General features: G+C 41.7%; 2 protein-coding genes across 2 annotated transcripts; both read right to left on the reverse strand.

The window, feature by feature from the left end:
• Positions 1-271: 271 nt before the first annotated feature.
• Positions 272-5055, reverse strand: LOC120435006 (nascent polypeptide-associated complex subunit alpha, muscle-specific form-like). Its single transcript, XM_039603707.1, has 2 exons — positions 4769-5055; positions 272-4630 (listed from the first exon to the last, which is right to left on the reverse strand). Exons 1-2 carry the CDS (start codon positions 4937-4939, stop codon positions 272-274), a joined length of 4530 nt encoding a protein of 1509 aa, XP_039459641.1. The 5' UTR covers positions 4940-5055.
• LOC120435007 (nesprin-2-like) lies at positions 4927-22689 on the reverse strand. The gene is made up of 33 exons (XM_039603708.1): positions 22030-22689; positions 21653-21787; positions 20445-20632; positions 20163-20244; positions 19872-19972; positions 19638-19758; positions 19198-19497; positions 18156-18751; positions 17866-18021; positions 17541-17691; positions 17186-17344; positions 16619-16786; positions 16386-16487; positions 16056-16256; positions 15743-15950; positions 15205-15317; positions 14919-15121; positions 14699-14806; positions 14148-14427; positions 13673-14002; positions 13215-13544; positions 12743-13042; positions 11248-11475; positions 10838-10948; positions 10329-10637; positions 9643-9987; positions 9331-9509; positions 8280-8496; positions 7948-8046; positions 6873-7037; positions 6143-6490; positions 5800-5936; positions 4927-5225 (listed from the first exon to the last, which is right to left on the reverse strand). The coding sequence occupies exons 1-33, from the start codon at positions 22687-22689 to the stop codon at positions 5075-5077; spliced, it is 7281 nt and encodes a 2426-aa protein (XP_039459642.1). The 3' UTR covers positions 4927-5074.
• Between the last annotated feature and the right edge of the window lie 137 nt (positions 22690-22826).

Here is a 22826-nt window from a genome sequence, read left to right on the forward strand (position 1 = left end):
GCAAGCTCAAGAGAAACTTTTGGAATCTCTGGTTTTCTTTCACTTGGTGAAAGTTCAGTTGACTCTACAGCAACAGTTTCAGTTTTTTCAGCAATCACCTGTACATTTAAAGCTGTGTTTCCCATTTCTGTTTCTTTCTCTATTTTCTGTGTACAAGACTCTTTGAAGATTTCCTTGTTGGGGTGATTCAGGTTTTTCCAAAGTGGTAATCTTAGCTTCTTTGAGGAAACCCACAGATTCAGGTTCTTTCAAGGTCTCAGGTAAATCCGTTTTAAAAACGTTCTGAGGAAGCTTTACGACTCTTTGACTTTCTTTTGGGTGGTGAAAGCTTTCCTTTATTCATAGCAGTAATTTCTGTTGTTGCTGTGGCAACCTCTGGAGATACTGGAGATCTCTGGCTATCAGTCTCTTCCTCTTTCTTTGTCAGTTCCACCATAGCATGTTGAGTCTGCACAGTGACCACCTCTGAAGGTGTGGTAGATGTCACATTGTCAAGCTCTTCCTTAGTATATTCATTTTCTGCATCAGGCTGTCTTTCAATGGTAGGGACTGACTCAGGAGCTATGGAAAATTCCACATCATCTGACTTTCCTCCAGTTTGTATGGGAGACACGTCTTCCAAAGCAACAGCAGTAACTTGCTCTGTAGATGAGAGTGACAGCCTTTCACTGTCATGTTCCGTTTGAGTTGGAATCTGGTCCTTGATTGCAAGCTCAAGAGAAACCTTTGGAATCTCTGGTTTTCTTTCACTTGGTAAAAGTTCAGTTGACTCTACAGCAATAGTTTCAGTTTTTCTAGTAATCACCTGTAAATGTAAGGCTATGTTTTCCCTTACAGTTTCTTTCTCTGTGACCTCAGACTCCACAAGACTCTTTGAAGTTTTCTGTGTTAGGGGAGCTTCAGGTTTTTCCAGAGTGGTAATCTTAACTTCCTTGATGGAACCCACAGATTGAGGTTCTTTCAAAGTCTCAGGCAAATCTGCACTAATAAGTTCTGAGGAAGCTTTACGACTCTTTGACTTTCTTTTGGGTGGTGAGCGCTCTGTGGATGAGACTGACAGTGTTTCACTGTCATGTTCCTTTGTAGTTGGAATCTGGTCCTTGATTGCAAGCTCAAGAGAAACTTTTGGAATCTCTGGTTTTCTTTCACTTGGTGAAAGTTCAGTTGACTCTACAGCAACAGTTTCAGTTTTTTCAGCAATCACCTGTACATTTAAAGCTGTGTTTCCCATTTCTGTTTCTTTCTCTATTTTCTTGGACTCTACAAGACTCTTTGAAGATTTCCTTGTTGGGGGTGATTCAGGTTTTTCCAAAGTGGTAATCTTAGCTTCTTTGAGGAAACCCACAGATTCAGGTTCTTTCAAGGTCTCAGGTAAATCCGTACTAAAACGTTCTGAGGAAGCTTTACGACTCTTTGACTTTCTTTTGGGTGGTGAAAGCTTTCCTTTATTCATAGCAGTAATTTCTGTTGTTGCTGTGGCAACCTCTGGAGATACTGGAGATCTCTGGCTATCAGTCTCTTCCTCTTTCTTTGTCAGTTCCACCATAGCATGTTGAGTCTGCACAGTGACCACCTCTGAAGGTGTGGTAGATGTCACATTGTCAAGCTCTTCCTTAGTATATTCATTTTCTGCATCAGGCTGTCTTTCAATGGTAGGGACTGACTCAGGAGCTATGGAAAATTCCACATCATCTGATTTTCCTCCAGTTTGTGTGGGAGACACGTCTTCCAAAACAACAGCAGTAACTTGCTCTGTAGATGAGAGTGACAGCCTTTCACTGTCATGTTCCGTTTGAGTTGGAATCTGGTCCTTGATTGCAAGCTCAAGAGAAACCTTTGGAATCTCTGGTTTTCTTTCACTTGGTGAAAGTTCAGTTGACTCTACAGCAACAGTTTCAGTTTTTCTAGCAATCACCTGTAAATGTAAGGCTGCGTTTTCTCTTTCTGTTTCATTTTCTGTCTCCTTGGTCTTCACAAGACTCTTTGAAGTTTTCCTTGTTGGGGGGGATTCAGGTTTTTCCAAAGTGGTAATCTTTGCTTCCTTGGTGGAACCCACAGATTGAGGTTCTTTCAAAGTCTCAGGCAAATCTGTACTAATAAGTTCTGAGGAAGCTTTACGACTCTTTGCCTGTCTTTTGGGTGGTGAAAGCTTTCCTTTATTCACAGCAGTAATTTCTGTTGTTGCTGTGGCAACCTCTGGAGATACAGGAGATCTCTGATTATCTGACTCTTCCTCTTTCTTCGTCAGATACACCGTAACTTGTTCAGTCTGCACAGTGACCATTTCTGTAGGTGTGGTAGATTTCACACTGTCAATCTCTCTCTTAGTATATTCATTTTCTGCGTCAGGCTCTCTTTCAGTGGTAGATATTAACTTGACAAGACTCTTTGAAGTTTTCCTTATTGGTGGGGCTTCAGGCTTTTCCAAAGTGGTAATCTTAACTTCCTTGGTGGAACCCACAGGTTGAGGTTCTTTCGAAGTCTCGGGCAAATCTGCACTAATAAGTTCTGAGGAAGCTTTACGACTCTTTGACTTTCTTTTGGGTGGTGAGCGCTCTGTGGATGAGACTGACAGTGTTTCACTGTCATGTTCCTTTGTAGTTGGAATCTGGTCCTTGATTGCAAGCTCAAGAGAAACCTTTGGAATCTCTGGTTTTCTTTCACTTGGTAAAAGTTCAGTTGACTCTACAGCAACAGTTTCAATTTTTCCAGTAATCACCTGTACATTTAAAGCTGTGTTTTCCATTTCTGTTTCTTTCTCTATTTTCTTGGACTCTACAAGACTCTTTGAAGTTTTCTGTGTTGGGGGGGATTCAGGTTTTTCCAAAGTGGTAATCTTAGCTTCTTTGAGGAAACCCACAGATTCAGGTTCTTTCAAGGTCTCAGGCAAATCTGGACTAATAAGTTCTGAGGAAGCTTTACGACTCTTTGACTTTCTTTTGGGTGGTGAGTGCTTTTCTGTTTGGACAGCAGTCATTTCTTTTGCTGTGGGAACCTCTGAAGATACTGGAGATCTCTGACTGTCTGACTCTTCCTCTTTCTTTGTCGGATATACCATAACATGTTCAGTCTGTATAGTAGCCATTTCTGTAGGTGTGGTAGATTTCACACTCTCAAGTTCTTTCTTAGTATATTCATTTTCCGCATCAGGATGTCTTTCTGTGGTAGGTATTGACTCCACAAAAGTCTTTGAAGTTTTTCTTGTTGGGGGGATATCAGGCTTTTCTAAAGTGGTAACCTTAGTTTCCTTGGTGGGATCCACAGTTTCAAATTCTTTCAAAGTCTCAGGCAAATCTGTACTATTAAGTTCTGAGGAAGCTTTACGACTCTTTGACTTTCTTTTGGATGGGGAACGCTTTCCTTTATTCATAGCAGTAATTTCTGTTGCTGCAGTTGCAACCTCTGGAGATAAAGGACATCTCTGACTATCTGGCTCTTCCTTTGTCTCAACTGGCTTTGTGGTAGGCAAGAATGATATATCACTCTCATGTTGTATTGTAGTTGGAATGTGGTCTTTGTTAGGAAGCCCAAGATAAACCTTTGGATGCCCTGACTTTGTGTCCATTATTGAAACCTCTGTCAAGTTTTCATCAGTAGTTTCAGCTGTTCCAGTATCTATATCTTCATGTAAATCTGGCTTTTTACTTTCAGTTTCTTGTTCACTTGGTTCTTTGACAACCTCCGGAACTGACGGTGATGTCTGATTTTCAGGCTTTTTCTTGGATTGTGTCTGTGCCACTGAAGGAAATTCTGGAGAACTCATTAAAGCTTTTGACTTTCCTGTGCTTGGTGAAAACTGGCCTTTTTCTACATCAGTTGTTTGAGCTAATTTTTCTGGCATATTTGGAGTTGGAGTTGAAGACCCAACAGGTACAGGTTTTTTCTTTTCAGTAACAAAACCTTTGTTCTCGCCATTAAAGTCCAAAGAAGAACTTTTGCTTTGAGGATCTTTCCTTGTTTGAGGTAACTCAGTATCACCAAGAGCAAGGCAAAGTTCTGTGCTCTTTGATTTTCTCGTCATAGGCAATAATCTACATTTTGCCATAGGTGTTTCAGCTGACTCTGATGTTACGTTATACTTCTCTGATTCATCTTTGGTTTCCGTTGACTGCATACTAGCAACTTTTTCCAGTGGAAACATTGGCTCTGCAAGCTGAGAGACCTCAAAACTCTTGGACTTCTTACCTTTTTGAATGATTTCACTTTTTTCCACAGCCACTTTAGTTTGCTTTCCAGTCACTGGAGATTTCTCACTACTAGGCTTTTGCTTATTCTCTGCCTCGTCCTTGGTTTTATTTTCAGCATACAGCTGTTCAATTTCAGTTTCTTCAGTAACAGCAGGAGTCTCTTCAGTGACGTTGTGCATCATGGTGGGATCCTCAGAAGCAGGCTTATTTGCCTCATTTGTAACAGGCTCATCTGTGATATCTACAGTTTTGGACTGTGGTTCTTGAGAAGTAGTATAGCTTTGTATCACCACAGATGCTGAAGCTGAAACAGGATAAACTGTTTTTTTCTCAGATGAGTGCTTGCTTTTTCGTGGCGGTGCCACCACAGAGGTCGTTGTCCCCTGCAGATTGTCTGAAGACTGGTTGTCAGGCAGTTTTTGTTTACTTCTTTGATTAAGTTCCTTGAATAGAGAGGTTAAGAAGCAATTAATTGTGACAAACATATTTTCTTTAATCCAATTAAGATACAGCAGTATATTAGATATTAAACTGCTTTATTGTGTCAAACAATGGAAGTCCAAATAATTTAGCACAAATACCTTTAGGCTCTGACTTAGCGAAATTTTCAGTGTGTCTGCTTCTCTGAGAGCTTCTGAGCCATCTTTTTCTAGTTTCTCAAGCAAGTCCAATGTCAGACAGGCCATTAGAAAATGTCGGTGAGAAAGTGCCTCCTGTAGGCTGGCTTGCAACTTTTCACCTTCCTCTAACATCTCCTAACATCAGAAGGAAAAACTGTTAAAAGTGGTTGTGACATATGTCTGATATTAAGAAAACATACAGTACTCAGGCAAAATATTAATGTCCATTATTAATATTTAGGAACAGTAATAAAATCAGCGTGTTACTCAAATAAGAATAAAAGAGACCTGCACAGAGGAAAGTGACGCAGATGATCTGCTGTGGTTCCATTTTTGCAGAACATGAAGACAGTCCCTGAGACATGTTGCTGTGTTTGTGCAGCAGGTAACCTGATGCTCACTCAGCCTAGATTTTAGGCTGTGGATATAATGAACAACAATTTATTGTAATCTCAGCACTTAACATGTTACCTGACTGTATTATACGAGAAAGAAAACATATTTTTACAGGATGAAAAAAAAACAGATAAAGAAGTATTTATTTTTCCAGTGCTGTAATTATAAATCTGTGTGCATCTACATATGTGAATCTTGTTTTTAAAAAAGGTCTTTCAAAACCAGCTGAAACTTTTATATCAGGTTAATATCTGGGTTATAAATACAGGGGAACTCTGTGTATTCATGCAGTTGAGCAAGATCAGAATGACCCACTAAGGCATGTGGCTGGCAGGCAAGAATAATTGAAGAGTAAATTGAAATGGGCAGATGATGCTAGCTTAGAATTCATTACAAAATATCTATTTAAACAGACTTACAACTTAAGTTTGACAGTGTTTTGCTAGATGGTATCTTTTTTTCCCTACTTTTTATATCATGAGGTAAATGTCAAAAAAATATATATGTAAGAAATAAAATTTCATAACAATTTTGATTCAGAAGGTTTCATGGTCTAACAAGCAGTCATAAAAGTCATCGTTTTCACAGCAGGATACCTGGCATGCTGCTCCCATAACGAGTCAACCCCACTGATGATTTCTGCTGGCAGCTCATTGGTAGAAAATGCCAAGTTTACTTCCTGTTGCAGGTCATGAATTTTCACACCCGAATCCTCTAGTGACTTCTCACAATTCTAACATAAAGGGACAGCAACATCACAAAAGAGCATAGAGTTGATATTTCTGAATGGGGAATGCAATAAAGCCTATTGAAAAGGTGTCCTCCCAAGATAGAATGCAGAAATGCAAATTATTATTTTTTTTCAGCCATTACTTTTCAAAACTTTCTTGCTACTATAACTTTAAAAAAATGGCTGAAAATTCCATCTGTGGTAATTACCTGTAGGCTGTGCCAGTGCTGTTCAAGTTGAGTGATATTGTTTTGTGGTTCACTGTAACTGAGTGCCTGGTCGAGAGAGCGGAGCTCCCACTGCAGGGCTGCAATTCCCTCTTTCAGCCCCTGGGTCCTTTTGGCCAACTGACTGTCCAGTTCTTTCAGTTGTGTGTCACAGGCCCTCAGATGCTCCCTTACCTCCTGCTCTGAGACAGAACACAGGTCATGGAGATGGCTAACCTCTAGGGTCAGGGCATCCTGACCCCCAGGAGTGCAGAGGCTCCGCAAACTGTCTCTGGCAGAGTCCAGCTCCTTCATCTCTCTCTGCTCTCTGTCCACTGTCTGGAGCAAAGCCTGGCACCAGAAGGAGGGAAGAGGACAAGAGGCAGAATGTTAGAAAATCCAGTAAACCGGGACCGATATTTTAAGACTTTAAGTTTAAAAGTTGTAAAAACTTCTGTAATAGTCAAACGATCATTTCTACGTACTTCAATAACAGAGATGAATGAGAAAGAATGAATATGGATTTTTAAAAAGACAAAAGACAGTAAATTCTGCAGTCTGCATTTATTAGTCTCATGTGCAGTTGATACGAGTACATTATCTGTCATATTATTTTATAAGGGATATAAGGGATATCTTCATTTTATTGTAATAGAACATTTTTAGTATTTTATTCATTAGTGACTAACCACAGATGCTTAAACAACTGTTTGAAACCATTGCATTTTCTCACCTTAAGGGTGTTCACAGCACTGTGCAGACTCTGTCTGTCTGCAGGAGGAGGTCCCAGGCTTTTAACCTGCTCCCTCAGCCAGTCCTGAGCTGCTTCATGCTGCTCCACTAGCTGTGTGCACTGCCGCTCTGTCACAATGCCCTGCTCCAGGTTGGCTACTGTATCCTGAAGACGACAGGGTTTTTTTTTGTGTGATTAATATTTTATTGAATTTTTCAGAACAACACAGTCCACTGTACATGGAAATCACATCAGGCAGAGATTGCATCAGCACAACAGTAGAGGAGTGGGGAGAACAGAACAAACAAACAAAGAGAGAAGAAAAAAAAGAGTGGGTGGGGGGGACAAAAACAACCAGCCGGCATTTATCTATGTGGGACTTAAGGTGTATCTCACTCAGTGTTGTCAGATAGATCCTTAGGACCCCAACGTCCACCCCACTCTAAGTTTTAGTTTGATCTTTTTTTTTTTATTTTGAAAAGGTAGGGATCCCACTTCAGGTGGAAACTCTCCACTTTATTCAGTAGCCTGTATGAGAGTTGTTCGAGTGCTGCCAGCCTCCCTAATTGATTATATCATAGAGTAACAGGTAAGGCGGAGGCGGCCCTCCACTGGGAAATAATGAGCTTATGCCCTGACGTTAATGCAGTCTGCATCCATTCGACAACATTAGTTGGAAGAAGTTTGAGGAGTGATGGAGCCCTTAGAAAGAATAATCTTGGTGAAAAGGGAATATCCCGTCGTATAACCGATTTGAAAAATTCATGAATCTCAGTTCAAAAATTTGGGGATTTAGGACAGCTCCAAATCATACAGGTCAGTGTGTCCACCCCAGGCTGACATTGCCAGCATTCGGGGGTCTGTATGATGTTCACCCTGCAGAAATCTGTGTGCTTACCGGTAAATCTGATTCACCAGACTTACACTTAAATCAGTAGATTGTGTCGATGCAAGTTATAAATATTTGGACAGCGAAAAGTAAAAAAAATAATGTAAGTAAGTAAAAAAACATTTACTTTTAAATAATTCACATTTATTTTCTAAGAATGATGTGAAGACAGATTGCTAAACTCACAGTGAGCTCTTTCAGCAGAGCAGGGATAGACTCCTCCTTAGCTGTCCAGGTGGGGTCAGACCAGCTTTGGTCCTGTGTGATTTCAACCAGCTCTGCAGCCTTGAGAAAAACAGTGAAATACATTGAAGACACTTAAACTCTGACTGGTGAATTTGATCAAATTTCCTCTGTGATTAATGTGTTGAGATTTTATATAGCCCTCTCCTAGTCGTACTGAATACTCAAATTGAGTTACAGGCTTATGTTTTTAATCATATTATTCAAGCTTTAACAATCCCAGAAGTTATTAACTAACGCAATTTCAGCTAAAAAATTTCATGTAAGGTAATTACCTGTGTGCGGATGTTTGAGAGGACGGGGGCTAAGGCTGTTATCTGATCAACCAGGGCTCGGGCCTCTTCCACAGCTTGCCTCCGCTCTCCCAGGCCTGGCCAGGGGAAGACACGTGGAAGGTTGGATGTTTGCTTCTGAAGCTCAGCCAGACGGGCCACAGCCTGGTCTCGCTGGTACTGACAGGACACCAGGCGTTCCACAACACTCTGCAACTTGCTAATGGGTGATAGATAGTAGAAAGTCAAATTTAGAAATGAAATGTAATGCAGCAACTGAAGAAATAATTGCCTTTGCGCTTGCCTAGAAATACCATGGACATCAATTCCCAACTGAGCATGGCAGATGGCTGCCCCTCCCTGAACCTGGCTCTGCCAGATGTTTATTACTGTTAAAAGGGAGTTTTTCCTTCCTACTGTCACCAGGTTCTTATTCACAGGGGGTCATGTGACTGTTGGGGTTTTCTGTCTGTTGTTGTAGTGTGTGTACTGTGCAATAGAAAGTTCCTTGAGATGACTATTGTTAGAATTTGGCACTATATAAATTGAATTGAACTGAATTGAATTGAACTAAATTGAATTGAATTGAATTAGGCTTTTTTGAGGATTTTGCAAGAAAATCTGAACGGAACCTTCTGAAAAACTGATTAATTACAAGGTTTGACCTAATCTATGGCCTGATAAACCTGAATTTATCGCAAAGTATGTCAACTTTATATAGAGGTGTGGTGAGGCGTGGTCTGCTGTGCCGTGCAGGGAGGGCGGACGCACCTGCACGGCATCCTTAATCACGCCCGCCAAGTTAAAAACACGGGGACTCAGGGTGTTGGTGTGTGTTGTGTGGTGTGTTTTGATTTCAATAAAATGGCTCTAAATGATGATCTGTGGTCCCGCCGTGCCTTATTCACACCACAAGAGGTTTATTTCAGTTACATTGTAACCTTGCAGCCACAAAGGGTTGAACCTGAGCACTATGAAAAGATAGAAACCCTAGCCTCCACATAGGAAACAGAAGAAATCTCCCTTTCATGTAGCTCAACACAGCTTTTTCTACCTTTGTGTCTCCTCAGCAGCCTGCAGCACTGCCCCCCACTGCTCCACTGCATCTCTGACTGTCTGCTGAACATCCAGCATCTTGTCCTTCTCCAGGTCAGTGTGGTCACAGAGACTCTGCGCTCGCCTCTTCAGCTCCAACAGTTGTGTCTCACCACTTGACTTTGATCTCAAGATGGCCTAAAGACATTTTTTTCAGTTAGACATATATGTGTATTATGTATAAAAACTCAATAATTTCAGCTTTGTATTGTGATTTTACAATATTGTAGCATAGAACACTTTCTATAGTTCGTTATTTTCCATGTTTCACCTGTGCTGCACTCAGTCTGTCCTGTAACTGAGCCTTGCTGCCCTGAGTGCTCATCCCCATGGAATCAGCTTGTTTCTGCAGGCCTGTAATCCAAGCTTTAGTGCTTCCCACATGAGCACGGAAAGCCCCTAGCTCTTTGGAGAGCAAGTACTGGACCTCAGCTTTTTGCAGAGTGTTCTCAGCAGTTTCCAGGACTGTCTTCCACTGCTCCTCTGAGTCTTTCACTGCTTGCAGAGCCTTTTGGCTCACAGTCTTAGCTAAGTCCTCTTGGTCAGACAGACTCTGGCTTAGTCTTTTTAGTTCTTCCAGCTTAGAGTCTCCCTCAGGCTTGCAGCTCAGGATGGTCTGGAAATAAAAACAAATCTTAGCTCCATTTCTCTTTTATTGACATGCAAAGTAGCCAAGCAGTGAAGATAAAGCATGACAGTGACTGAAAATGCAAAAAAAAACTCAAAAAACAAACTCTTTTAGAAATAAGTTCTTGTTTTCTTGTTGGTTATAAATATTACTATCAATAAGACCAACAAGAACATTTTAAAGTGTTCAAATGAAGGATTTGGACTTAAGGGAATTATACAAATTAAATACTGCAATCTAATCTTTAACCAAACAATTTACATGCATTTTATATCAGCATCCTCTATATCATATATGTTTTCACCAAACTTTTTATTGTCCAGACTCACCTGTGCAGTGCTTATGATCTGTTCTGGGTCTTTCTGACTGGTCAGAGAGACAAGGCTCTGCTGCTTCTCTTCCAGCCACACTCTGGTCTTTTCTCTTGTAGCTTCAAAGCCTTGCAGCTGGCCGTCGAGAGCACGTTGCCTTTCAGCCAGAACCATTACTTCTTTAGCGTCTTTCTGGAGTCTGATCCACCGTTCCTCAGTGTCTCTTACTTTTTGTTGAATCTCTTGTTTTTTATGTTCATCATACTCGTGATCAAGCAAACTCTGGGCTTTTATCTTGAGATTTTGAAGCTTGAAGTTCATAATGGCCTAGGAACAAAAATCATCTTTAAAACTGGCTTCACAGGAAGGAACACTATACCATGCTTTTAGTCAGACACAAACCTACATTTATCCAACTATACTTATTATATTTATTGCAGTAATGCTACAGGAAGAAAAATTATGAAAAATTGTGCATCCAGCAGACACAGAGCGACTCTCATTTTTTTCCCGGCCTCTCAGCTCACCTGTGCTACATGCAGTCTGTTCTCGACTTCACTGCCGAAAGAGTTCAGCTGTTGTTCGAGGTCTTTTAGCCAGCCATCAGTTTCCCGCTGACAGGTATTAAATTCTTGCAACTGTCAAAAAGGAAAATATGTGAAACACTTGATTCATCAGAAATAGAGGGGACTTGTTTTACTCCCATCTGTTTATGAATCAGTACACTGTGCAACAATGCCACACCACAAGATGGGTAAAAATTTCTATTATAAATGTTGAATAATGAATAATGCTGAATAATCCTAGAGTAACTTTGCTTGACTCACAGTTCAAAATCAACCTTTATTTATCTTACTCTGGGCCCAAGTCAATTTACAGTCAGACAGAAGATGTTTTAGTGCTGAGTTAGCAGCCATCTGACAATAGGTTCTCTCACCTCCAACCTTCTCCTCTCAGTCTCTTGGGCAATCTCAGCTTCTGCTGCGGCTTCAAGCTGTTTAGCATCCTGCAGAGCTGCCCTCCACAGCTCCTCCACGTCTCTGACTGTCTGCTTGACCTGCTCTTTCCTGCCCTCACCAGCATCTTTGTGGTCACACAGACTCTGTCCTCGTCTCCTCAGGTTGTTCACCTTAGAGTCACCTTCAGGCCTCAAGGTCAAGAGGTCCTTCAAAAAAAACACAGAAAGACAGAAAACATTATTAATGACAAAAGGTCATTATATCATCTAAATCAAATATACTGATCAGGTATAACATCATGAGCACTGAAAGGGGAAGTGAATAGGACTGATTATCTCTTTATTGTGGGATATATTATGGAGCAAGTGAACATTTTGTCATCAAAGTTGATGTGTTAGAAGCAGGAAAAATGGGCAAATGTAAGGATTTCAGTGAGTTACAGGGACCAAAATGTGAAGGCTACACGACTAGGTCAGAGCATCTCCAACACGGGTTGTTCGGGTCTGCAGTGGTCAGTATCTGTCAAAAGTCAAATGAAGGAACAGTGGTGAACCATTGACTGACTCATGGGCAGCCATGTCTCACTGATCCACCTGTGAGCCACGGCTGACCTATGTGCCCAGGTCCAACAGACAAGCTATTGTAGCTCAAACTGCTGTAAAAGTTCATGATGATTCTGATAGAAAGGTGTCAGAATACACAATGCATCACAGTTTGTTGTGTATGTGGCTGCAGACCTGCAGACCAGTCAGGGTGCCCATACTGACACCTGTCCACTTCCCAAAGCACCAACAAAAGGTACATGAGCATGTGAACTGGACCATGGAGCAATGGAAAAAGGTGTCCTGGTCTTGATGACTCACATTTTCTTTACTTACTTTACCATGTACCACCTAGCTGAATACTGTGGCAGACCATTTACATCCTGTCATCAAAACAGTATCCCCTGATGGCTGCAGCCTCTTTCAGCAGGATAATGCACCTTGCCACAAAGCAAAAATGGTTAGGAATGATTTGAGGAGCACAACATGTTGGAGGTGACTTGGCCTCCAAACTCCCCAAATCACAACATCTTACAGGACCTGAAGGATCTGTTGCTAATATCTTGGTGCCATATACCACAGCACACCTACAGAAGTCTATTGGAGTCCATGCCTCAATGAGTCAGGGCTGTCTTGGCAACAAAAGCGGGACCAATACAATATTAGGTAGGTGGTCATAATATTATGCCTGATCAGTGATTGATTCACTCTTTTAAAACTCGGTAAAAGAACAATTGTCAGAACTGGCTTTGAGGTTTACGATGTATCCTGTTAGACTCATTTGTTATTGTTCAGAGCAGAATGGTTACTTTAGTTTTCACTGTCATTTCAAGACATGATCAATCTAGATGTCTTGTTGAAGTCACTGATAGAAATTCTGAAAACCAGTGCTACTTCTGTACCCTACTTGTGTAGTTATATTGATACAAACCTGTGCTGTGTGGCATCTCTCTTCAGCTGTTGTGTGACTGCCCACAGCCTGTAGCTTCTGTTGCTTCTCTTTGATCCACATCTCTGTGTTTTTAAACTGGACGTCAAAGTCATCAGAAAGACTCCTGACTTCTGCTTGTTTGACGGCCTGTTGAACTGTCGTCCACTGCTGCTCTGTGACTGTTACTAGCTGCTGAACCTCTAGTTTCCTACTGTCTTCCAAGAGCTTGCTCAGATTCTTACCCCGTCTCTTCAGGTCGAGCAACTGGGACTCTCCTTCAGGTTTGGAAGTCATGACAGCCTGAAGGCAACGACACAATCAAATAAATCAAAGTAGGAATTCCTGTTACAAACTGCAATTAAAAACTGCAGTAGAGATATACAGTATGAGCATATATCAGTTTTATAAGTTTTACAAGTTTCAGCAGTTTTTATGATATATTTCGAAGTCAGGTCCCAACTTGTAAACTCACCTGTACTATCTGGGACCTTTCTTCAAAGTGCATATGACTACCGAGGGACAGCAGTTTCTGCTCCTGCTCTTTGATCCAGGATTGGATTGTTTCACTTTGAGTTTTGAAAGCATCAAAATCTCTTTTAGTGGCCTCTTCAGTCTCTGCCTGTTTAAGAGCCTCTTCAGCACCCTGCAAGGCTTTCCTCCACTGCTCTTCTGTGTGTTTGACTGTGTCATGAAGCTCTTGTTTCCTGCTCTCATCCAAACTCTGGTTGTCACACAGACTCTGGCACAGTTGCTTAAGCTCTTGGAGCTTTGACTCTCCATTAGGCTTGGAGCTCAGGAAAGCCTTAAGAGAAGAGATACCCTGTTAGGTAACCTCTTTGTTTTAATCCTTGAAAGACAAGCCCATACAAGTGATTCTACAAATTACAACCCACCCTTACCAAACTCGTCTACATGTAAATTTACACTCACTTGTGCAGCCTGTAGCTTTTCTTCAGCTTGCGCGTGACCACCGATAGACTTGAGGTTCTGGTCCTGGTCTCTGATCCAGGACTGGACACTTTCATTGTGGGTTTGGAAAGCTTCAACGTTTTTTTCTAAAATGGCTTGTGTCTCTGCCTTTCTGAGAGCCTCCTGAGCAGCCTGCACGGCTGTCGTCCACTGTTTCTCTGTGTCTCTAACTAACAGCTGGACACTTTGTTTCCTGGACTCGTCCAGGCCTTCCTTCTCACACAGACTTTCGCTTTGTTGTCTCAGGCTGCTCACTTTAAAGTCTCCCTCAGGTTTGCAGCTAAGGATAGCCTGGTGACAAAATCATAAAACATGTCTGACATTTTTAACTCCAGACAGAATATCATTATTTTAATACTCTAACAGACGAGCTAACAATACACCAAAAATATTCCCAGAAGAAAGCTTTATTAGATTGGACACCACTTTCACTAACTTGTGCTTTGGACTTCATCTCCTCCATGTTGGTGTCTCTGTCTGGAGTGGTGAGAGGCTGTGATAGGTCACTGATCCAGGTCCTGGTGCTCTCTGCCTGAGTATTAAACACATTGTATTCTCCATCCAACACACTCTGGGCCTCAGCCTGATTCAGCATCCTGCCCTCCAGTTTTCTGTAGCGCTGTATCAAGTTATCAGCGTCCTTCAGGAGGCTCTCAGATCTGACACCTTGTCTGCGTATTGATGCCAGCAGCTCACTGAGGGTCTCGGCTCTTCCACTGTTGCACAGACAGACAAAGACAAGTAAGACGGCATACAAAACAAATAGAAAGGGTAACGTCCTCACATAGCATATTGCGCATCCAAATTTTTCTGTAATAGACAGGTTTAGTTTTTTATTGTGCTTCATTCTTTCTATTCTGACTCTTTCCATTAACATGAAACAACTATAAAAATTAGAGATTTGTTCATATCTTTGGAGGTCAGCAAACTTCACTGCGTGTGCAATGGAATATTTCTGGTTCTGGTTTTATGAATGTTGAGGATCACCTCTCATCCTGAAGGTCTTTCAGAAGTTGTTTGACTTTCTCAGGCACCACAGAGAGTTTTTCTTTGTTCTGAAGCCACTGACGGAGGCTGTCGTGCTGCTTCTGCAGACTATATTTTTAAAAGAAAAAAATTAAAACAAACACATTCTGTTTGATGTTTTACATTTTACACGTGTGTTGTTTAACAGTATAGCTATTATATTAGCAGAAGCAGGAATGACCTGTCTAAGTCGCTGAGCACTGACTCCATTTGTTTCTGCCGGTTTTGGCAGTGGGTTCTGAACGTGACCACTTCCTCTTGCTGCTCCTGCATCCACCCAGTAAACTCAGAGAGCTGCTGAGGTGGAACCTGCTCCCTGCCTCTCTCCAGCTGATCTTTCAGTTGGTCAAGACGTCTCTCTGCATCCTTGGACTTTAAGAAACTCTGATGAAAGAAAACATGAACATCCATCTGTCATATAAGTGCATATAGTATCTATCAACCTGTAAAATTATCCATCAACTTACAGCCAGTCTTTGCAAAAATGTCTCCACATCTGTTCTACTCTCAGGGTTCTCGAAGCACTCGTTGACAGCTAGCTGCAAGTCCTGGAACCATTCCTCGAATGACTGCTTTTCATCTGGGAACATTTTTTTAAAATTACTCACACACACAATTGAATTAAGTAATACTGAGACCAAAACATGTCCCTGCCTTCTAATATTTGAGTCAAATATAAAGAAATTTCTATTTAACAAAAAAGAAACAAAGACAATATCCTGCTTGTTGATCAGACACATGGAGATCCTGATCTGAGTGATGGTTAATGTCCAGAGGTTGCCAAAAAAAGTTACGCTGACAGTATCAGGCATGTTATCCTGTTAATCTTTCCTTAATAGCCAGAAGTCTTTTATTTAGTCTGCTTTAAAGTTTTAACCCTTTTTAAAAACACATTTCATTTCATTGCTTATGTTGTGCCTATATGTGATTGATGCTTGTCTTCTCTCTGTATTTGCTAATTCAATGTTTTAAGCAACTGATTAAAAGCACATTTTCAATACTAACCTCCGATAACCTTGAGCAGGCCTTTGTCCCTCTCCTCTCTCTTCAGTTGGATCATGTCTTTCGTGCGCGAGATGGCCTCCGTTAGCCTGCTGCAGTCAACAGAGAGTGCCTCAAGCACTTGAGGGCTGGCCACACTGGAAACCAATCCCACCTCCTTCAACACGGCCTCAGCCTGCTCTTCCTGAGACTCCAGGTCGTTGCACAGATCCTGCAGCGTGAGACAAAAGATTATAAGTAGCGATCATTCAGGAGACCTCACTGGTATATAGGAGCACCATGATCTCTATCTCTGTCACATAAAACAGCTGCGTACCTGTATCTGGGCTTCCACATTTGGACCTGAAGCATTAATCTCATTGATACGACTCTGGATGTTCTCTACCGCTGTCTGACAATCCTCTACCTTCTCGGCTAGATGCTTCTTCACAGCGATTAGCTCCTCAAAGACATCTGTGCAGTCAGAAAACAGTTCCTTCACCTGCTCCATTCTCTTTCTCAGCTGGGTTTCCATTACCTACACAAAACAGAGGAATGATGAGAAGAGAGGCACGGCACAGTGGAAATAATAATTCTTTAAAAAAGTTTACGCATGAATAACTATATAAAATGAAATAGTGTTGTAAAAGTCTCTGTTTCACCTCACCTGTAGCTCCAGTGGAGCTTCCTGACTTTGCAGCATCTCCTGGATCTCAATAGACTTCTTATGAAAATGAGTGATGTTCTCCTCATTGGCCTGGATTTCATCCTGAACACAACAAAACACAAAAAAAAAATCACAAAAAGTGTAACTGGAATTATTTCAAATTAACAGATGCTTAAAATCAAGTATAAAAATGATTGAAGAACAGTTAAAAATATCAGGTTTTACTTCAGTACCTTCATGGTGAGTACTTGTTGCTCATTGTAGAAAGTATGGCTCTCTGCAAACAGGGCCAGTTTGGCCCCGGCCCAGCTGTCCACCTCTCCTCCCAGCATCAGCTGCTTCTCCCACAGCTCCAGGCCCACTCGCAGGTTATCCATGTAGGCATCTGTCTTCTCTGTCACCTGCAAGGGCACCAAAAAATCATTAACATTTAGTCAAGGCGAGCAATATAGAAATATATAAATAGAAATATTCCAACCACGATCCAACTACAACTTCAGTTTCTCTGTTCAACTTTGAGTTGTACTTCTAATATTTGTCACAGACAGAGCTGTTCTAGAGACACGAAACACTGGCTCAATGTCAGACTGACACCCAGTGAAAATACTGCCATTTACTGAGGATGTTAAAAAATCCAACAAGCTTGTGAAGGTATAATTTTTAACTCAGATACTAAGCTGTCAGTGTCAGTGAGTCTCTGATCAGTCTCCTTCTCAGCATGCTTAATGTACAGTTTTGGTAGAACTCCTCTGTTTGTTTACAAGAACGACATCTATAAGTGTCAGTGCATAGATGCATACGTCCAGCCAGCTGTCCATCAGCGTGTCGGCCTCTGCTTCAAATGGAGATTCACTGCAGTCTGGAAACTTCTTCAGTTCAGACTGCAGCTGTTTGCAAACACTTTTCATCTCTTCCATCGGCCCCGCAAGACCAGCCAGCTCCTCCTTAATATCACAGACCTGAACAAATGTACACGTGTTAACATATAGCACTTGTACGTGCACTGAGCACACCAATCTGATATTTAGAAAGTGTCTGCCATCTGCTGGTTCATTCTATTTAGTGCATACAGTGCAGAATGCTCTCAACTTAAGCTGTTTTAGGAAACCAATACGAGAGTCAAAATATATTTAAACACAATGCAAATACACCTACCTTTGCCATACTCCTCTGCAGGTTGTCTTTCCCCATGTAGGACGCCTTATCGCTGATTGCCTGCTCTGCTTTCTGGATGGTGCTCCTCAGGAGACTCCGGCAGGTCTGAAACTTCTTCAGAAGCTCCAACAGTGTGCTGTACTGGTTCCTCCTGCAAGAGTAAGAAAATACCAAGGAAGATTTGATCATTCGGACTGCAATGTATAGAGAAACATAATAAAAGTTCATTTGAGCTTAAATGCATTCATTTCTACCAGTTGAGGACAGCATATAAGTCAGTGTTGCTTGTTAATGACTTAATTTAAGGTTCTTGTGCCGACCTTACCTGTCAGAAAAAGCCTGCTGAGTCTCCTTCCACTGAGCTTCCAGCTCCTGAAGGAGATTTTCTCCTCCTCCCTGCTTCTCTTGGACTTCACGGAGGCTCTGAAGCTCACAGTCCTGAGCCTGCAGCTGGCCTTCTAAATCCGAGAGGGCACGAAGCCTGGAAAGTGCAACAAATTCAGATTTTAATTCTACAAATATATTGCACATTCTGGGACTACATGTAGTTTCCCATTTTCACAAATCAAAACTGCTTCAGGATAGCAAAAGCACTATCGCACTAAAGGGACAAACCTGTGCTGCAAAGCAGGCATGGTGGGCTCTTTGAGGCCTTGTGCTTCAATTGTATCATGCAGCTTCTTCATCTCCCCCAGCATCGTCCTCTTCCTCAGGCCCAGGGTTTTGCTTTGGGTCTCCTTCTGAAGGACCTTCTGCTGGCTGACAAGCCCACTGTCAGCCTCATCCAGCCTTCTCACCAGGACATTCACCATATCGAGGCAGGAGGCTGGGATACCATCCCTTGTGACCGTGAGCCGAGCTCCCTGCAGGAGTAGATCCAGCTGAGGGGCTTTCTCTTTCAAACTGTCAATGCTCTGCCTGATCAGAGCCAACTTGGAGCGGCATTCCTGCAGTACCACAGTGTCACTACAGGGTGGACCTGGGATACTTGAGATATCCTCATCCACAGTGCGCAGCGACATAAGAAATCGGTCGAGGGCACGGGCAGCTGCTTCGCTCTTCCGGACTTGCTGCCGGAGTTGATCCAAGCTGGTTTTGTGAGCCTCAAACTCACGGGACAGCGGGAAGCGCTCTCTGGGATCCAAGTCGCTGGATTCGGGGTCCAGACGGGACAACTGGTCCAGTTCGCTCTGTATGTTGTCATCCAGTTCCTTTAGCAAAAAACACACAAGGTGTAGTGTGAGGTGAGATGCCCATAGAAGTGAGATTGATTTACATCTTTCTTTTTTTTTAAACATTCTTTCATCTCACAAATTTGCATTTATTGGATTTATTTTATAAAGGCCAGCATCACTGATGTCTGAAATCTATCTGTACTGTGGCGTTTACGCGCTGATGATACACATAATAAATATTAAACACCAAATTGTAAGATTTATGCTAAATCAGTAGCTTGTTTGTGTGTACAAGATGCATTCAGCTTGTCTTCAAAGATCCAGTTATTGACCAGTATGTTTTTTCCAACCGTGTGAAATTTCAAAATGCACTGATCTCTGCAAAAACTTCATATAGGTGTTAACGCATGTGCTTAGACAATATTTGTGTGTCAGACTGACAAAATTAAGCAAAAGAAAATTGCGTATGGCTAACAGCAGACCTTTATATCTTTCAGAATGTTAGTGTTGGCCAGTGTGAAGCCAGTGATGTCTTTGGGCTGTCTCAGATAACGGTCCAGGCGGTCGGTGAAGTCCACCATGTGATTCTCAGTGGAGTCAATCTGCCTGAGTGCAGAGCCCAGTGAGCTGCCTCTCCTCTGAAGGTTGGACTGCTGGGTGCGCCACTGCTCCTGCAGCTCTGCTTTCTCCTGCTCCAGAGAAGTGTTTCCACTCAGCTGGGAACACTGAGAGCACTGGTGTGCATACTCAGACCAAAGACACTCAGTCTCTTGTCTCAAGAACTAGGAAGAAAGGAATTTAACTCAAGTTTATTGGCCGGTTGTGGGGATTGAGTCATTTTGCTCAAAGGTTCTTATAGCATGTCATTTATATTTCAGTCCAGTTTGTTTCTGACAGAGTGGTATTTATAACATTATTGTACCTGTATTTCCTGGAGCCGTGTATGCAGGCCTTTCAGAGAGACTGAGTCAGAGGGGACATCCTTGATGCTCTGTTCATTTTTAGCTAGTTGGGCTTGCAGAGCCCTCTTAGCATTCTCATATCTGGAGAGTTAAACCAAAAATAACTGAGCTTATATAAAATATAAAACCATCCAACCTGTTTTTTGATTTGTATGTTGCCTTTACTTATAAAACACAAGACACCTAAATTTCACCTTTCTAAAGCTTCCTTTTTGGTTACTTCTTCCTCCACAGACGTCTGCTTTTCAGCCTCCCTTCTCTCCACAGCAACTGTCTTCACTGTCACCTGGGTCACCTGGAAAAACAGCAACAGGATGTTAGGGATTATTTCAGACACATCTGCACAAGCCCAGTATCGGCTTCAGGATTTAAATTCAAACACTGGTCTGGATTTCTTCTTGCTTAAAATGTGTTAAAGAAGCTGTGACAGTTTAAATCTAGAGAGAATCTTTTTAATAAGAATTTTTAATAATAGTGAATCATACCTCAGCTAAGGCCTGAGGTTCATCACTTGGTTTGGTAGGCTCCTTCTGTGTGTTGGGATCCTCAGTGAAGGCAACAGGAATCCTGCACAATTGAAATTGATTTAAACTTTCTGCTACATTTTGAATAAATGTAAATGTAACCTAATACAATATCTGCAACATAAATCATGTACAACCAAACGTTTTACTCAGTATTAAGAATTAAATAAGGAATAAAAAAGGTTGTTTTGAAGATTGCACGCCAACTCTTTGCTGTTTTGAAACCTCTATGGGAAGCCTCACCTAGATTCAGGGAGTGGTGCGTCTTGATCTCCACTGAACTGATGCTGGATGGCAGCCAGCCTCTTTTCACACTCCCTCAGCTGCGTCTGAGCCAAGCGGTGAGCATCCTCCGGGCTTAGGGTGTCACACAACTCTTTCAGTGCCTGCAGGTGCTGTTCTGCTTCAGCAAAGTCCGCTGAGAAGCAAGCCTGTTGAATGATTTTAATGTGAAAACAGTAAGCACAAAGGCATTACAGAGCTGCTTTGACTTCAGGCGATCCATTGAGCCAAATCTTCTTTTTTTTGTTAAGCTTTTTATTTATTTTCTTGCATTTTTATTATATTTATACAACTATAAATTAGTTGTATGTGTGACCTGCTTATTAGCATCCAATATCATAAAAGAAGGTTTGGCAGATGTATTGCAACACTTGAGCAAGACCCCAGATGGCAGCAGCCAACAGATGTGCTGCACAAAATCATAAAAGAATGCTGTTTTAAGCTTACAGAGAAGATGTGATTTCATCTGTATTAGCACATATTTTCATTTTATTCATTTTTAAGGTCCTGATAATGATGCTGTTGTTTGTCTTTTTGCATCTTAAGATAATAAAAAGTGTATGACACTGTAAACATACCCAAACAAAACTAGCTAAAACAGCACTCTCTTAGAAACCAGCTGGAATAAAGTATTGCTATTACCCTTCCCACTGACAGCTTCCTTGAAGGCATACAAAGAAGATGGAAAAAGACAAAGTTAGACAAGCAGAGCAGAGAAAACTGGCTGAATACCCATCCTTTGAAGCACCCCTTCCAAGAGTTCAGCTTTGGTCATTTAGCTACCTGAGCTTGGTTTTCTAAGCTGGTGCTTAAGTGCATCTCACACCGCAGGACTGCTGCATTAAAGTCTTTCCTTGTTACTTCAAACTGTAATTGTTGCAAAAATCCTGAGATCTCAGCTCTGAGAGCCTGGGAGATAATATATACAATGAATATATATATATATATATGAAAAAGTACACATGACAGAAGATAGTATTAACTAAAAGGTTAATAATATGAATTGTTTACATCTGTGTCAGTTTGCTAACATTCCTTTAAAAACAGGCTTCAAAGGCATAAAATAAATGCCAGTCGTAGTTTGTGGTTTAAATATGCACATGCAATTAACTGAGAGATGTTTTTAAAAAAATTAACAAGTGAACATTTGACTAAATTAAAATCCCCACCTCCCACTGTGTCCTGACAGATTGGGTGAAGAACTCCATATCTCTGAGCTGTGAGGGGGTACAAAAGGCCTCCATGCCATTAGCTGCTCGCAAGAACTCCTCCAGCAACTCTGGATCCAATGTCCTCAGAGTTTTCTGTGTTTAGACACAAAATAGTTACATTATGACTCTTTTACAGAAACTGTATTTCATGTTGTTGGATGTTTTTAACTACTGTCTATTTAAGACATCAACCAATGTGGGTTTTATATCAGCTATAAATGTAGGGTAGCTAAACAGACTTGTAAATTCGCAAAAATTGGCAGATAAAACTTTTCAATCATGATTATTTACTAAATATGAAATGTGCAGAAGTCATTACCAATGGTTACACTCACCTCCTTTACTGAAGCTTGCTCAGCTGATACACGCCTGTCTTTGAAGACATTGATAGCTTCCAGGATGTGCGCCTGCAGGCAGTGTTTGGCCTCCTCAAAGCCATTTCTAGCTAAAGCCTGTGCCTTAGTGTAGGCCTCTGTGTAGGCCTGGGGAGGTGCTTGAGCCAGAGCAGGAGGTTTGATATTAAGATCTGGTGACTCAGCCTGGGTTTGAGGCAACACATTGACTTGAGAGACGAGAATAGTCTGGGACTGTTGAGATTTCTGTTGCAAAGGAGACTGGGTTTCAGTCTTTGGTGGGTTAAGTGGTTGAGTGTGAGGTCTTGCCTGTGCGGAAGATTCAGTCTTGGACTGTGGCACTGTTTGGGCCGTGGGAGACGATGAGACCGGAACCTGAGGATGGTGCTGTGGAGATAACTGTGTCTGAGATTTGGGTTGGAACACTGGTTGGACTTTGGGTTGGACTGGTGACTGAACTATAGGCTGAGTTGGTGATTGAGCTGTAGGTTGTAATTGAGGTTGGGCTTGCGCCTTGGATTGAGCGGGTGTTTCAACATTAACTTTAGTTAGTGACTGAGCCTTTGGCTGTGGTGGCAATTGAGATTCAGGTTTGGGCTGTTGCAGTGATCCAGGTATGTGTTTAATTGGTGACTGAACCATTAGTTGAGGTGTCATTTCAACATCCTGTTTTGGCTGTAGAGGCCTGGGCTGTAGAGGTGAGTTACCTTTTAATTGAGTTTGTGACTGAATCATTGGTTGTAGCTGAAGTTGGGGCTGATGCTTGGGCTGAGAAGTTG

This window comes from Oreochromis aureus, linkage group 19 (genome assembly GCF_013358895.1).
Source record: "Oreochromis aureus strain Israel breed Guangdong linkage group 19, ZZ_aureus, whole genome shotgun sequence".
Classification (NCBI taxonomy): domain Eukaryota; kingdom Metazoa; phylum Chordata; class Actinopteri; order Cichliformes; family Cichlidae; genus Oreochromis; species Oreochromis aureus.

Excerpts from the sequence above, each read along its gene's own strand:
- LOC120435006 (XM_039603707.1), bottom strand. The coding sequence starts at position 4,939 with ATGTTAGAGGAAGGTGAAAAGTTGCAAGCCAGCCTACAGGAGGCACTT. Across the intron at positions 4,631-4,768 it reads CGCTAAGTCAGAGCCTAAAG|GAACTTAATCAAAGAAGTAA; the intron begins GTATTTGTGCTA and ends TCTCTATTCAAG.
- LOC120435007 (XM_039603708.1), bottom strand. The coding sequence starts at position 22,689 with ATGGTTCAGTCACCAATTAAACACATACCTGGATCACTGCAACAGCCC. Across the intron at positions 17,345-17,540 it reads TGCAGAGGAGTATGGCAAAG|GTCTGTGATATTAAGGAGGA; the intron begins GTAGGTGTATTT and ends ACATTTGTTCAG. Across the intron at positions 14,807-14,918 it reads GTGCTCAGCGACTTAGACAG|TCTGCAGAAGCAGCACGACA; the intron begins GTCATTCCTGCT and ends TTAAAAATATAG.